Source organism: Gossypium raimondii, chromosome 4 (assembly GCF_025698545.1).
Source record: "Gossypium raimondii isolate GPD5lz chromosome 4, ASM2569854v1, whole genome shotgun sequence".
Lineage (NCBI taxonomy): Eukaryota > Viridiplantae > Streptophyta > Magnoliopsida > Malvales > Malvaceae > Gossypium > Gossypium raimondii.
Genome location: NC_068568.1, coordinates 8,092,628 through 8,109,332, shown reverse-complemented (window position 1 = coordinate 8,109,332; position 16,705 = coordinate 8,092,628). Strand labels below are relative to the sequence as shown.

General features: G+C 33.8%; 1 protein-coding gene and 1 long non-coding RNA gene across 5 annotated transcripts; both read right to left on the bottom strand.

Annotated features, from left to right (window-relative positions):
• Window positions 1-4,735: 4,735 nt before the first annotated feature.
• LOC105780797 (protein BREAST CANCER SUSCEPTIBILITY 2 homolog B) lies at window positions 4,736-11,756 on the bottom strand. 3 transcript variants are annotated; one of them, XM_012605302.2, is made up of 20 exons: window positions 11,440-11,714; window positions 11,212-11,367; window positions 9,912-10,949; window positions 9,711-9,817; window positions 9,466-9,620; window positions 9,049-9,171; window positions 8,746-8,943; window positions 8,591-8,672; window positions 8,447-8,497; window positions 8,282-8,357; window positions 8,054-8,165; window positions 7,890-7,961; window positions 7,093-7,288; window positions 6,836-7,018; window positions 6,495-6,637; window positions 6,363-6,425; window positions 6,070-6,268; window positions 5,675-5,839; window positions 5,431-5,582; window positions 4,736-5,143 (listed from the first exon to the last, which is right to left on the bottom strand). In XM_012605302.2, the coding sequence occupies exons 1-19, from the start codon at window positions 11,582-11,584 to the stop codon at window positions 5,526-5,528; spliced, it is 3,321 nt and encodes a 1,106-aa protein (XP_012460756.1). In that variant the 5' UTR covers window positions 11,585-11,714; the 3' UTR covers window positions 4,736-5,143; window positions 5,431-5,525. The 3 variants fall into 3 exon arrangements, with proteins under 3 accessions (XP_012460756.1, XP_012460757.1, XP_012460758.1); XM_012605303.2 differs by having other exon boundaries at window positions 11,212-11,378; window positions 11,440-11,573; XM_012605304.2 differs by lacking the exons at window positions 4,736-5,143; window positions 5,431-5,582; window positions 5,675-5,839; window positions 6,070-6,268; window positions 6,363-6,425 and having other exon boundaries at window positions 6,500-6,656; window positions 11,440-11,756.
• Window positions 11,757-12,357: 601 nt separating this feature from the next.
• LOC105781032 (uncharacterized) lies at window positions 12,358-15,194 on the bottom strand. Of its 2 annotated transcripts, none has more exons than XR_001129466.2 (3): window positions 14,915-15,194; window positions 13,186-14,622; window positions 12,358-13,018 (listed from the first exon to the last, which is right to left on the bottom strand). It is a non-coding gene; the product is annotated as an uncharacterized LOC105781032 (long non-coding RNA). The 2 variants fall into 2 exon arrangements; XR_008195078.1 differs by having other exon boundaries at window positions 12,358-13,540; window positions 13,631-14,622; window positions 14,915-15,193.
• Window positions 15,195-16,705: the final 1,511 nt, after the last annotated feature.

Genomic DNA, 16,705 nt, shown 5'->3' with positions numbered 1-16,705 from the left:
CTTTCTCAATTAACCCCTCAATTGATCTAATTCTCTCAATTAATACTTTACCTAGACATTATAAGTTATTTTACAACTATTGAAATTCAGAATTTCCACATATAGCTCTAACTTCAAACTCTTTTACTATTAGGTCCCAAACATTCACTTTCTATTCAATTCTTTCAATAAAATCAGCATATGAACAATTTAAAGCTCTAATTTCATGCTAAATCATCATATACTTCCAGCACATATTCATATCAACTTTCAACTTCTTTCATAAAATCAAAAACTAATGAATTCAACAAGTGGGCCTAGTTGTAAAAGTCATAAAAATACAAAAATTTCAAGAAATGATCAAGAATTGAACTTACTTGCAGTAAAAATATGAAGAACCAGCTTGAAGAAACCCTTCCATGGTGTTTTAGCTGATGAGAATGCAGAAAAATGAAGAGAAATCTAGATAATTCCACTTTGGTCCTAACCTTATTAAGTAAATTTTGCAATATTTCAATTTTGCCCTTAATTCTCCTGATTTTCTGCATTTTCCGTCCAGCCCAAATGACCTTGGGTCTATTTTCCTTTTAAGCCCTCTTCCTTTTATCATTTAAGCTATTTAATCATTTACTATAATTTTGCATTTGTTACAATTTAGTCCTTTTTGTTCAATTAATTATCGAAACTTTAAAATTTCTTGACGAAACTTTAATACTAACTTTTTAACACTCCATAAATATTTATAAAAATATTTATGGCTCGGTTTAAAATCTCTGAGGTCTCAATACCTCGTTTTCGATTCTAATTATTTTAATATTTATTTCTAGTGCACTATTCACTATTTCAAAATTTTTCCTAACTTCACATTTAACTTATACTCACTAAATTAATAATATTTTCTACTCATTTGTCGAATTTAGTGATCTCGAATCACCATTCCGACACATTTGAAAATTCAGGCCATTACATTTTTTTTCCTCGTCGGATTTGTGGTTCCGAAACCACTGTTTCGACTAGACCCAAAACCGGGTTGTTACATACTAGCCCACTTTCCAGCCAGCAATTGTATACACTCGTTCTGTAAGTATCTGACTGCCTCTATTTTATCGTTTCTTAGCTAGTTCCTAAAAAGGATTGTTTTGGCTCTCTTGGTTTAGGCAAAAATCAGAAATCAGTTGCGGCTTCACAAGCAAATTGAGCGTTAGAAATTTCGATTCGTTGCCAGTAAGTGTTTAGGTTCGCTATTGATTTTGATGTAGACGATTTTCAGTTGTGAGTTTTTGTTAGTGATCTAAATTGGGCTCTAAATATTTATTTTTAGGTTTTGGAGTGCTTGGGAGCGTATTTGCAGTGAAACAATACCAGGTGTGTACCCGAAACACAAAAATAAGGGATTAGACGAAAAGCCAAAATTGATTGCTGTTTGGACAGCAGCAGTAGGCTAACTTTGAAAAATCACCATAAATTGTGGAAATCGAATTAGAGGATTAAAAAAATATGAGATTAAAGATATTTGAGTCTAGTTTCTCATAAAAGAAACGAAGTAAGCAAAAAAATTCATTTTATGAGATATTTGAATTTTAGTGAGACAGGGTCAGAATGATTTCGGAATCCCCCATCCTGATTTTGGAAACTTATTGATGAACAAATTTGTAAACCGAATGGAGATTTTACCTTTGGCTAGAGCTTCATCTTATTGATTTTCCTTCAATTTTAAGTGGTTTATTTACTTTTAGTAATTTGATGTGATAACTTTGGTTTTGTTTTTCACCCAAAAAAAAAATTGATTTTAGTTATTCTCTAAAATCCCCACATCATATTTATGTAGCTTGTTTTTATTTTAAAAAATAAAATTATTACCTATATTTGTAGATACAACCCTACTTATTGCTATCTACTAAATTTATATTTTTTAAGTGGGATTTAATTGTTGTGGTTCTCAACAACCATACAAAAGGCTCCATATGATAGATCTAAGAGGGTAAAAAATGACTGTGGGTTAAGCTTCAAGACCAACGAGCTAAGAAGAGCATATATGAGGAATTATCCATAACAATAATTTTCGAGCCATTGAAGTATATGTGCAATGGTTCAGCTAGATGGCCCACCTAAAAAAATCATTGTCCGTAAAAATATCCTAACTCAATAATTTCGAGTTTTTATATGTAATGATATTTTTAAATTGTATTTACATTTACGTATTGAATTTCAAAATTATTGAGTTAGGATATTTTCAATTTAAATAAGGTTCATTTTAGGTTTTTTAGTTTAGGATTTAAGGAAATCTAGAATCAAATTGTGATTCCGCAATTCAAATTTAATCACAACATTACGATGTATGCAAATAGGGAAAATTTATCACAATTTATCAAAAACATGGATAAATCTAACATATTTTTGCATATTAGTAACAGTGTAATCGAGTCATATTTTCATGTGAAACCAAAGGATTTGGTGGTAGTTGGGTATCTTCCACCTAATTGAAGATGAAGCGAGGGAATGGATTATCAAGCCAAAATGTTTTTTGATGTTACCAACACTATGAAAATGGCCTAGGATGAAAAAACCTAAATCACTCGATAGATTTCGAACCATTCCACTTCAATTAGAGTGAATTTAAATAATAAAAAAGTGGATGTGGGGCAGGATAGGGCAAGTGAATTTTTTGGACAATGAGTATAGAGTGATTATGGTAAATACTTGTCTCGCTCCGCCCGGCTCCACCATAAGAAACTATCATTTTACCCTTGTATATATATAATTATTACAAGGGTAAATTTGTATTAATGCAGCATAAAAAAAGGCATATGCTTTATGTTTAAATATTCATTGGAATTTAAAATGACTGACAATATTAGAAATAACGAGCAAAAATTAAATATTTATTAGAATTTGTATTAAATTGGATTTGAACAGGTATTTTTTTTAAGACTTAATTGACAAATTTCACTCTAAACTGCTTTTACCGAAACCTTTTTTTTGGTGAGAAGTATTACTTAAAAAAACCAATGACTAATTATATTGTACCACATCAACACCCATGTGTTATTTTTTCTAATTTTATATTAATATTATTAAAAAAAATACTTCCCTCTCCTATTGTCCCTCTCCCTCCCCTACCATCCCCTCTTCCCGTCCCCCCCACCCCACCCCACCCCACCCCACCTCACCTCCTATCGTCCCTCTCACTCTACTCACAAGCCTCTATCAACAATGGTTGAAACCCAAACGTTATGAAAATAGATCCTTTTCAATGAAATCATGTAATATTATGTTGATATAGAAGCACAAAAACAATAATTAATTGAATTTTTTATTTTAATTAATTTTAACTTCTTGTAATTTGATTTAGTATGAAATTCTAGGTTTGTTAGATTTGGGCATCTTTGAGTTTTTGTTTAAATCATTGAAACTAATAGTTTTTTTTAGGTTAAATTTCATCTACTTTATGGCATTTGAATGTTAGGGAGAGAGTCAGGGGAGAGAGACAAAGGTAGGGGTAAAGGTAGAGGGAGGGAATTTTTTTTATTTTTTTAATATTAATATAGTTATTTTTAATTAATAATAATATAAAATTATAAGATCAGAAAAATAATGCATTGGTGCTAATGTGGCACAATATAACTGGTCAATGATTTTTTATGGTGTTAAAATTTGGAGTGATTTAAATAACAGAAATAATTTAAGTACCACTTCTAACAAAAAATATATATATATATAAGTACCAAGTTGGGAAAAATAGTATGACTTTGTGTGTAATTTGTCAATTATGTCTTTCTTTAATTTAATTCATATCAATTATAGATAAAAAATATTTTATTTAAATTTAACTATAAAATGTTAATGTAAAAATAATTTTTTGAATTAGTTTAAATTAAATTTAAATATGTTTTATTTTCAAAATATACTACATTAAAAATACTTGCCTTTAGACTTTTGTCAAAATGAGGGGCTCCACTTTCAAATTTAGTAAGTCAACGCGACCTGTTTGGCCATTAACATTCGTGATTGCTCTAAGGAATAAAGAAAAAAAATTCTGACCATTAAAAGACCTTAGCTAGGGTGAGTTTAGTTGGATTAGATGTATCAATATTATTTAGACACAAATATTTTATAAAAATACTTTTTAGCAAAAAACAGAATTAAAAATTTTAACTTTTACTCAAAATAATTTTGGCTCAAAAACACTTTCGAGAAACAATACTAAACTAAACTTGAATCTTTTATATTTTCACATAACTCACTTGAATTCAATTTATTTCTCGATTTTTCATACTAGTTTTGGATTTAAGATTTTGGACTTATTTTGATAACATGAATTGATTTTAAGACATTATTTACTAAAATTTTAAATTTTTTATAAATATTTTTAATAATTTTTAAAGAAAATAAAAATAATCAATAACTAATTTTAGGTAATTCGGGGTAAGTCCAAAATTTAAAAAAAACATTCAAGGAATAAAGAGCACATGTTTTTATAAGTTTAGAATCTTTTAAAGTTAACTTCTTTTAATTTTTCATAATTTATTTTTAAATAATTCTTCTTCAAAATTTTTATTTATTTATTTATTTATTGTGTAGTTCTAAAAAAATAAAGTTACGAACATATCAAAAGCTAAAAAAAGTGTTCCAACTCTTAAAATTACCACTTGAACACAAACAACAAAATTAGACGAAGCCACGAAAGGTTATTAAATAAAAAAGCACAACCATTTTTAAAAATTAAAAATGCAAGAATTAAATTTAAAATAAAAAATACAAAACCTCTGACACATTCGAACTTTATAAATTAAGCAAGGCAAAGATAATCAGGCCCAGGTCGTTTCAACAAAATAAATTCTCTCTTTACATCAAAAATTTTAATTTTGGCAGCTTAAACTAACGATGGGAGTGGAGAAACGGAAAAGGAAAACACAATATACGTACATCCTATGTGTTAAATAAGAAAACTAGCAGATACCCAGCTTATAATATTTACTTACAAAAAGTTATTAGCACAATTTGTTCCCCACTGGATTTTTACCTAATAAAACACCCGTACATCATTCCAACTCAAAAGCCAAGGACTGAATCCCAACTCTGGCAAAGGAGTGTTCTATCTCCAATTTTAACTGCATTCATTCACACCTTTCAGACTTCTCAGGGGGGTGTTAAAACAAAGTACCTTCATACAGATCATGCAAATCATCAATTCAAAGTCATATTATCTGCACATTCAAGCATATAACCCCCAAAACCCTATTTTTTTTCCCAATCAAGCTACCTTTTTTATGTCTTTCTATTTTCTGCTCAACTAGTTTAAACATATATATAAACTGGATTACAGCTAGCAAAAGTGTTCTTAGTTACACTCCTCCAGCCAGCCAATTCCATCAGTTTCCAATATTACAGGAAAACAAGTAACAGCAATTAAAGTTAGACTGAACAGAGACGAGAAATACAGAGAGGTACCTCATCCTTGATGTTCAAACGATCTAAGATGAAGCATCCATTTGATAGGCAAAGGGTGCTTAGTGTTGGTCAGGCCAAATCAGCTTGTTCACATGCTAGCCTTCACAATTGCCAATTACAAATAAAACCTTCTTGCGGAGTTCGTCAATAATCTGCATGAACAAGTCAAGTAGTAAAGGTAAATAAAGTAGCAGCATCAAGGAATAAATTCTGTCGTATCACTTCTATGTTTGACAGTGCGCACCGAGCTAGAGGCCTTTGCCCATGCCTGAACAGAAGCGCCGGCACTTTTGAGGTGAGATATTGAGGGTTTAAAATTTAAATAATATGTAGAATTTTCTGTTGCTTCAGCAACCCAGAGATGATTCATTTGATCCTTTGGTTTCTTGATAAGGTTACAGAAGCCTACCTGCAAAGATTTTGTATTAGAGTCACTCTTTAAATGAAACAAGTCAAAAAGAACAAGTATAATGACTTGTCTATAGCCATTAAACAAGGAGAGTATCAATTAGTTCATCATGCATCGGCTCAATAATTAAGTTGGAAAAGTACTTATCTGATAACCTTAATTTACTTGAAGTGTTCAGTGAGACTGTTAATTCTGGATTTTTTTTAAATAATAATAAAACTACAACTCACCATGGATCCCACTAAGTTAGAGTTGATTGGTGCAAACGAGTCATCATCAATGGATGGTGAGCAAAAACTGATGGCAAGTAAAGAATCTGACAGTAAATCGGAAATGGAATCATCTGTCACAAACACCCACTGTTTCTTCTGATGAGAAGCTGTATAGACTTCTCCCACATACACAACATATGCAGCAATGTCAAACTCACTGAAGAACCCAAAAGGAACATGAGTGAGAAACCAAAATCTTCAGAAGAAAATAGCTAGACATTTGTATATGAAGGTAGAGGACAGAGATTCACCTGGAAAGAGAAATTTCACCTAAATTTGACAACTTCATCGACTTTCGTGGGAAGAAAAATGCCCTGTAAAGACACAAATGAGTTCAAAGCCTGTAACCAATTGTTGTAAACAGAATGCAGATGGAAACTTACTCAAAACTTTCCATTGCCAGGGGAGATAGGGGCTGCCATTTGTTGGTAGATCCTCGGGCTTGTAAGTAAAGGATTTCCGAATCTGAGTTCATTGGTATAAGTCCAGAAACGACATATGCCTGTCCCTCAACCAGCTCACTTTCCTGTTTCAGCCATATGTATCTTCATAATCAAACTATTAGATAAACTAAGTAGTTGCATAAAACCCAGAATTTATCCTGCCAAACTAAAGATCATTCAATGATAATTTCTACAGCAAATGCTTGTAAGAGCAGAAACTGAGAAACCCCACATGCACAAGTAGATGAAAAATGTAGAGCAAGATAAACTCTCAGATTCACCTGCTTTTCTGTTGGATTCCAAATGGTTATTATTCCTTCTTTAGGTCTTCCCTTTCCATGATAATTCCTATTAATTAATCCAACAACTCTAACCCTCATGAATGGAACAACATCTCGCTCATTTAATCCAGCCTCCGCCAGAGCTTTCTCAATTGATTTCTCCATCTCTAACTGCCTAGTAGCCTACAATCAGATCTGCATAGTTAAATATCAATTCCTAGCTAGATCTGCCTTTCAAGCGAAGAGCTGAAATGCACCTCAAGTTTTGATTTATATGTAGCAAAGGAAGTTAGTTGCTCCGGGCTCATTTCTGCCATAAGGACTTCTGGCTCAGCAGATGTCTCAAGAATCCTTAAGATTTTCGCTCCTTCACTCTCACTGTCATTATGGATATAAGAACTGTTGACCCCTCTTTGGTACTCAGATATAACATGATCTACCAGAACAGAGCACCTGCAGCAGGAAATGATGAAGCATGAAAAGCCTAATATATTATGAGCTCACAATTACACAATCATTTAAGGCATAACTTCAATTTTTTTTTCCAGCTAGAATACCAGTTATAATTTACATCACTAAAAGTTCGGATTTCCTCTGTTATTTCCAAAATGGAGCAAATGAATATTTAAGGCTGTTAGGAAGAATCATACTGGTAGCATTAACCAGGTGATATTCTTAAGAGCACATCATAGTCCCTTATGCAACAAGCGTTGTTAGAATGAGAATTATCAAATGTATAGTAAACCCACATGATAGTGAAGAATGAATAATTATGAAGTTAAAAGGCATCACAGTTCTTTCTTATAAAGACAGTTAGCAAGACTAAATCTAATAAAGAGAACTATTAGTTGGTAAAAGCACAAAAGGTGGAAGTTGATCACCAAAAGGCTGGCGAAAGGCTGACTGCTGAAACTTACGTGCATGCCTATATAAAGTGCAGCAGATAAAAGCATTACATCTAATTTCAACACCACTATATGATATGAAATTACATATTACGATGGAGGATTCTAACACTTTAAAACGTGTACAGAATATAGTGGTCAGTGGTCACCTTTGATTGTGCTTTTGCACCATTCTACTCTCCATCCTCTCAGATCTAACAATTGATCCCCCATTTCTCAACCTAGATGGAAAAAGAAAAAACATAATTAAACTTAAAGTATAACTTGCAGTTCCATTTCACCTGAAATTGCAGACAGATCAGTTTGTGGTTACCTCTCCTTGTAGAGAACAGGGTATATCCGAGTGACTCCAACTAAAGTCAAAGGGACTGGACCCCCGTCACCCTTGATACACCTAAATGCCATAGGAATACGAAAACCTTTACCTAAAGACATTAACAGGAAAATCAAGCTTAAGGAGGTAAGAGATATATTGATTTTTCTTGTTATTACAACTAACAAATGGAATTTAAATTAATAAGAAAATATAAATAATGCTTACAAAATCCAAGTCGATCAGCCCAGTGAGCTCTAAACGTCCCGTTCATGTTCAAAGCTAAACTAATTGCACTGGACGCCTGAAATTCAAGGAAAAGGAAAGGAAGAAGAAATGACAAAGCATTTTCAAGAATTTAATTTCCAAAAGAAAATTCAAATCAGAAAGAACCTCAAGGGGTGAAACTGGCCCATCCCAGCCACAAAGTCCTGCTCCCCATATCTTCAAAAGACAAATCAATACATAAGAATGGACAATTTTTTTCCAGAACTCTCTAATTGAAAAGGGAAATTTAAACATAAATAAAAAAATTACCCGAAGCTTCTGTCCCACAAACAATTTTCCAACAGCAAGCTGCTTTGATAGCAATACATCCAAAACAGCATTTATAGAGTACCTGTAAGCCCAGACATCTTTTACATGCCAAAATTTCCAATGCAAAGTAAGCAATAAAATTGGAATTTACTTACCACCCATCTGTTAGTTCCACTTTTGCATTGCCACTATAATGAGTTCCATTCGTTATCTCTAGGTTGGTCTCCATATTTGGTTCAGAATTTGATTGAATTGTTGAAACACATAGCACCAACATTTTAGAAGGCGAAGCATCCCCTTCAAGTATTTTCTTTATTGCAGAACGCTGACCATGATTGACTTCCCTCTCATATCTAAAAAGATGGATTATAAATTGCTTCCATATATATAAATATCTTCTCAAACAAAAAAAAAAAAAAAATCAGATGCAAAACAAACAACTCACTGTAATTGGATACCTGTACTTTAATTCCTCAAGTACATTGGAGACCGTTAAAAATTTTCCAGCACATTTGGAAGGATAGCACCTCTCGTAGCATGCAAGTTTCCAAACAATCCACTTATAATGATTTGCGACCCACCTAGACATGCAAGGGGAGTAGGAATGGTTTAACAAATATACATTGCAAAATGCAGATGATAAACAGAGTTTAATAAATACATGGCACATATAGCAATACAAACAAGCAAAAGTCAACTATAAAGCAAACTCAGATTTGGTATATATCAAAAAATACTTAGAGGTAGCCAACTTTGAGCAAGCAACCAATAGCATCAGTTTATTCGTAACTTGCTGTATACCATGAAAATCATTCAAATAAGTTTCAAGTACTAAAGATTTGAAGTCGGCATGGATAAGAGAAAAAGGTGATTACTCTTTAGAAACATGTTGCACAGAAGCTCCAGAATGAGACAACATGTCATAAAAAGCTTCTGCCCCAATTCGACTGAAGCCAGTTTCATCTTTAAACAAATACTCATAAGCATTCTCTGGAGTGATCTGTTTACCTTTGATTGGGAAACACTTCAACTAAAGCAACCCAGGAATAAAAACAGGTGTCAATGGTGAGAAATTAACCAATTTCTTGAAGGCAATAAACTGTAATGAGAAGCTGTTTACCGTGCTGCAGGCTGAAGGAGGCACAGCAAAATATTCCTTTATATATACTCTTGGTACTCGAAAAGGATATTTAGTGGAAACTGTTCTATTGCAACATGTATGATCATCTAATGAAGCAAAAAGGCATGCATTAACAAAGAGAATAAACCAAAATGAGAAATCATAAAACTAAAGCAAGTTTTAAAGGCCTGATAAATTTACCATTTGCTACCAAGGAAACATCATTATTCAATGGAGCAGAGATCTTGGAACAGCGGGGTCTTTTGAAGGGAGAAACAAAACTTGATCTTCCAATTCTCCTCTTTTCATTCATAACCTGTTTGTTATTTGTTTGAGATGTAGCAATGTTATTTGAAATATCAGCCAATGGCCCACCAAATGACCTTCTAGGCAAATTAGTCTGTGAACCAGAACCGCTAGGCAAAGAATTGTTAGTTGCAAAATTTTTCTCAGAAAGCCTATTGATTGAATTCAAAGCATTCTGTGGAGAAGGCATATTAATGGCCGATGCACATGCACTAGAACTTTCAACTGCATCAAATTTTTCAATCAAATTACTCCCAAACCTTAAATTTTCTGAATTGAATATGGACCTTGTTTGCTTGAAAGATGATTTCAGTGGGGATGTGAAATCCTTGGATGTGTCTTTACTTACAGGAAATGAAGTAAAGAAACAGTTTTCCTTGTTTAATGAAGCATCATTAAAATTTTCCTCCTTGTAAACTGTAAATGGTGGAACCTCTTGATCCATTTCACCGAAGAAATTTCCTAGCTCTGGGTCACCAAGAAGACTCCTTGCACGCTTCAATGCATCACTTGAAACTGACAATGATCTTCCACCTGCAGTATGAAACTTCATTGGAGGTGGCTTGGGAGCTGAATCAAACATTTTGGAATGCATTGGAGTTGAGTCATTTTCACTGCCTAGTTCACCTCCTACTAAACCATTCCTAGAGTTTAACATGTGCCTTGGTTCTGATGTAACATCCATAACCCCATAATTTTGCAAATCTTCTTTCTTCCCTGAATGAGAAAACCTTTGGCAGTCATAAGGTTCATTAGTTGCAGGTAACCTCCTTGGATGTTGAAAACCTTCAAAGTTGTGATTCTCATTATCGTGTTCAAGTCCCAACAATGTCTTAGCTCTGACCAGACCAGCTGAAGATATGTTAACCATTTTCCCAGAGCCCGTTTGAAAAAGAGAGCTACCGCAGCCATTGTTCGCTGGAATCAGTTTGCCTGTGTGGCAGATAAGTTCAAAAAAAAAAAGAGCTTGGTCCCGCAATTTTACAATCATCTCAGTGAATATATTAAATGGTTCTAGTAACCAATGCTCCTTGGTTCCTAAAAATAGAAAAACCATTCCGAACATAAATTCAATTCCTACATTTTCCCCGTTTTAATTTCAGCTTCAAATTATCCAAATGACATAAGTTTCTTCTCTAAATTGCAGAATATAGTTATCAAACAAAAAAATGAAAGTAAAAGAGAGAAGCTTTACTTGAAGTAACAGTAGAGGCAGCGTCGTCGTTGGCGAGGATAGATAATGCTTTTGCAATTGAAGATTCTTTCAACGCCACCGATTTCCCCAATCCGGTTCTGAACATCGGATATTCCTCGAATTCTCCATCTCCATTCTCAATAAGCTTCGAACATCCTGCGTTGGATCTAAGGAATTTGAGAGCACGATAATCAAATACAGACGCGAAATGATTGAGAGACTATTTACCTTGAAGCAGGAGATCGGCCATGGATGGGAGTGGAGGAACCGGAGCTCCGTTCGGGTTATCGGCAGGCTTAGTCGGTAGGATAGGAGGGGAAGCCTCCCAGCGAAAACTTGTTCCGGCATGAGAAAAAATCTGCCACGTAGACATTTTTGAGGATTTTGGCTAGGGTTTGTGTTTGATGTTTTCTTATGCTATATGCTTCATTGAGTTTCGAGTATTGTAACAAATTGAAATTTTTGATGTTTTGATAAGGCGGGAAACGTAAAATATTACGGGGGAGATGAGATGATAAATTGGATTTGGAGGGTAGCATTTTCAGGTTCGTTGGGCTTAAGCTAAGCTGGATGCAATTTTGTTGGGTTTTTTTTATGATTTTTTTAAATAATTTTTCAAAATTAGATTGGTAGTTAAATTAATTAGGTCTTCGGCTCAATCATTTCATATGATTCGATTGAATAAATCATTAAAAGTACTAAAAAATAAACAAAGTCTAGATTTATTGTCTGAGTCAATTAGTCTAATGCCTTTCTTTAAACTGATATCTTGATTGATCTAGTCAAACAATCCTGAGTTTTATTTCAGTTTTCGTTTTTTCATGCTAATTGTGGATTTGTTTTCGTTTTCTTTATGCCAAAATTGGAATTTTTAACTTATTTTGAAGAACTCAAATTTTTATATATAACTTTTAGATATTATTTGATAAAATTTAAAGTGTTTTTCTTAAATTTTAAAATAGTTAAATTTTAAGTAAATAAAAATAATTAACATTTTTATGTAATATTTTTTAAAATATATAATTTTTAAATTATTTTTGTATTATAAAAATATTAATTATAAATTAATAAAAAATAAAACTCAATGTAATTCAAATAATTGTGATCTCTTAATTTATATTTTAACAATTATCTAAACACTTCGGATGGAATCAATTTTCAATTCCTTAATTTTATTGCTCAAACCTTTTTCTTTTTCTTTTTTTTAACAATAAAACAATATCAATTACAAACTATAAGTAGAATTCGGATTGGAAAACCGAACACATCTACCAAAGCAAATTTGGTCATCAACCGAAGGAGAAGCCACATGAAAGATTCGATCGCCAAAAGGATAATCTTTCATCAAATTAGCCAAGATATCAGCAGCATAATTCACGTTTCTAGGTACTTGTTTTATGAGCACTCTCCACTTACACAATTCTTGGATACACAAAATCAAATCTCTATTCGAATGTCCTTTATGATATCCATGGATACCTTTGATAGCCAAGGCACAGACTATTTCAATAATAATGTTCATCCATTGAGCCTCCCAAACTAATTCGAGGCTGTCATAGATGGCCCAAAGTTCATCTCAAAGTACACTGCATCTTCCAATATTTCTTCCTAATCCCCACATCCATCTGCCTTACTCATTCCGTGCTACTACTGCCGAACAAGTAAGCCCCAAATTCGGATTACGGGCATTATCTAGTGTTTAGTTTAAAGAAACCCATAGGCGGAGGAGCCCACATCTGATCCCTACTTCAATTCACCCTATTCCTCTTATAGGAGCCTGTCCCTGCTTGATGGACTTTGCCCACCCCTACGAAGAGTTGATCACACTAAATATGTTAAAATGGATATCTTGGAACACATATAAGTTCCGTTGTTTCCAAATCCTCCAACAAACTATGCCAAAAAGAGGGGACCAATCTACATCATGAAAATTAACATCAAAAGTATTTTTTTCAAGTTGGTAGATAACTATACCTCCAGCAAGGAAGAAAAAAACTGGTTTGAAATCCTCTTGGGGATTAACTGCTTCCACACTTCTTTAGCTTGGCTACAATCTTGCAACACGTGAAGACAAATTTCTTCAACACTTTGGCATAGCTTCAACGAAGGATCATCAGCGAAGCCTCTCCTACACCATTCCTTATTAGTAAGGAGACAATCCTTAAACACCACCCAGATAAACTTATGAATACGTCGCGGGACATTTGAAGCCAAGCTAGCTTCCATTTTGCTTCCAGCAGGTTTAACGAATTTTTTGTAAGCATATTATAGGCTTCTTTGATACTAAAATTTCCAACAGAAGTCCAGCTCAATATAATTCCATTAGGGCCTAAAAGAGAGTTCAAGGTCGAAATGTCACCTATAAAGGATAAAATATCTTTATTCAATAAGTATCACATATACTCCCAATTCCATTTACCTTCCATATTCACAACCTTGCAAAAAGTGATGTATTCATGAATCAAAGAAGGAGCCAAGCAATGGTTAATGAGAGGACCTACTCTGCTATCCAATTATCAATCCAGAATTTGATAAGTTTCTCATCACTAATTGACCAAAGAATACTTTGACGCAGAAGGGGCCAAACCTTGGAAAGAGATCTCCACATGAAAGAACAATTGCTTTTGGAAATTTCCCAGGGGCAAACTTCCAAAATTTTATACTTCGATCGGAGAACTCTTACCCATAGCGCTTAATCATCAGCTAGGAGGTTAAATCCCAACTTTAACATAAATAATTGATTTTGTTCCTTGAGGCAATGGATACCAAGTCCTCCATTAGGCAAAGGCTGACAAATATCCCCCCACCTACCAACGATGGTTTCTTAGTAGCTTCAGAACTCCCCCATATAAATCTCTAAGCAATCCTCTCTATTTCATTACAAATGTTAGATGGAATTTCACGGTTTGCATGAAGTAGTTAGGGATGGACAACAAAACTGACTGAGCTAGTGTCACTCGTCCCGCCATAGAAAGCATCTTAGCATTCCAATTATCCAATTTCTGTCTTACCTTATCTACCATGAACTTAAAAGTATTTGTCGTTATACGTCGATGGAAAAGAGGCAGTCCCAAATAGATACCTAAGTCATCAGTTTGATAGAAGCTGTACAGCCCAATTTATGCCCGGGCCCAACAAGCAGAGACCCAAAAATCAAATTAATTAAACCCAAACTAAATCTACCCAAACAGCCCCATTACAAGCCCAAATGCCAAACCCAAATAAAACAAAGCCCAAATCCAAACAAGCCCATTACAGTAAGGCCCAACAAAAGTCAAACTAGGGTTTCAGCTTTTCTGAAACCCTAGCTAAGGCGCCGCACGTCCCTAGGGGCTCCTAACGTCTGCCGCTGCTCTAGCTTCTGCCACCGACGCCACCAGCTCTCTGCCACCAACTACTCCCATCAATTACCTGCAAGGACAACACGCAAAGCAGAGGCAAAAACAGTGCAAAATAATAGAAATAGATAAAAATGTATTGTAATCGGCTATATAAAGACACAAAGAAAATGTAACCCCTCTCTGCTTCCGATTTTTAAAAAAAAAGGAAACACATATTAGCAGAAATAAATAAGAAGGAAGAACATTCAAGGTTTTTTTTTTCTCTTTCGGTTTGACCGATCTACTTTCTCTTTTCTTTCTTCCATTTTTTACTGATTTAGGTAAATAGAAGTAGTGAAAAAAGGGGGGGAAATAAGACTTACTTGAATCGCTCCATTTACTCCGTCGCCGGAGTCCTTCTTCGGGTCACCGAAGTCGGGCTAGGAAGGTGGCGTTTGGGGTCTTACTCCGCGGTCCTAAGGCCATGAAGGGTCGGCCTTTAGTTGACCCCTGAAACAGGGTATAAAGGCGACCGTTCGGTGCCTCCGACCACCGTGCATGGTGGGGCCTATGGTGGCCCGTTCGGCCAAGGGAGAAAAGGGGATAAGGGAACTATTCTTTTTCTCTGCAGTTTTTTTTAAAAACACTGAAGGAATGATTTTTTAAGAAAAAATTGCTTTAAACAGGGGTTATGATACGACGCCGTTTTACTTTGAGGTCAGGGACCAAAACGACACCGTTTTGGCCCTGACCCGCGCGGTGACCCGACCCCGGGGGAAGGATCCGCGTGTTTTCGTTTATGGGGATATTTGCGCAATTGGCCCCTCCGATTTTGCGGCATATTCGGCGTAGTTTTCTTCATTTTATTTAATTTAACCATAGAATTTTGCTTCTGTTTCAATTTGGTCCAGAGCCCATGTGCCTGGGTTTTGGCAGAACGACACCGTTTGATTGACAGGGGACAATTTCTTAGTTAGTCCTTCCTATTTTCGCGCGAGTCACAATTTAATCCATTTGTTTGTTTTCAGTTTTGATTTTGCCCCTACGATTTAGTTTATTTTCAATTGAACCCTTTTTTAGCTATTTTATTATTAAATTAGCTATTTTAATCCTATTACAACTATTATTATTATATTATTATTATTATTATTATTATTATTATTATTATTATTATTATTATTTACTCATTTATGTCGTGTTAATTCCTAATTTTGTTATATATATATATGCGCATACATACATATTTTTATATACATTTTAAACACACATACACATTGTCACTATTTACTTGTTTATATATTTTATTCTTTTTAAACTTGGATTGTATTCATACACATATGTTTTTATTTATTTTTAATGATTTTATTTATTTTCAATATTATTTTGAATGAATGTTCTAGTGTTATCACCTTATATGCATTGTTATTTTGTATATAATTGGTTTATCCTTTTATCTAACTTATTTTCATTGTTATTACTCATATTATTTATGCTACATCATCGTACTCATTTTTGTTCGCATATTGGCATTGTGTTCTATTTCATGTTAGATTAATTTTATTCGATGCATAAATTATGATTTTTGAATAAACAAAATCTCGTGTTTAGATTTGAGAAAGTCGTACTCTAACTTATTGGGTTTCGATTTTCGCAATAAATCTAAATATACGAATCTTTTCAAACTCAAGTTTTGGGAATTAAGAAAAGATTGTGTCCTAATTTATTGGGCATGATTCCTTTCCTAAATCCGAGATAATAAAATATCCTTTAAATAAATAAAATTTTGGCATTCATTTGCGTATCGAGAATTTGAGACATTGTATCTTAACTTACTGGATATGATTCTCTTTTTCGAATAACGTGAAATATGTCCCTTTTTTTGAAAGTTTTCAACGTTTTAATACAAAGATCGTATTTTTTAAAATTCTTCAAAGTTCTCAATTTTCGTCATTAAGACATTAAGTAATCAACTAGGTACCAATTTTGGGCGTATCGAGAGTGCTAATCCTTTCTCGTGTGTAACCGACTCCCGAACCCGTTTTCTGAATTTCGTGGACCAAAATCGTTGTTTTAATAAAATTAAACTTTTTATTAAAAATAACCACTTTTCGAGGTGATCCAATCACACCTCTTTAAAAAGGATTGGTGGTGACTCCCGTTTCATTTTTTCAAAA

Coding starts and splice junctions, on each gene's coding strand:
- LOC105780797 (XM_012605302.2), bottom strand. CDS start 11,584: ATGTCTACGTGGCAGATTTTTTCTCATGCCGGAACAAGTTTTCGCTGG. Junction 8,673..8,745: donor GTGGAACTAACAGATGGGTG/GTAAGTAAATTC, acceptor CTGGGCTTACAG/GTACTCTATAAATGCTGTTT. Junction 6,638..6,835: donor GGAATCCAACAGAAAAGCAG/GTGAATCTGAGA, acceptor TGGCTGAAACAG/GAAAGTGAGCTGGTTGAGGG.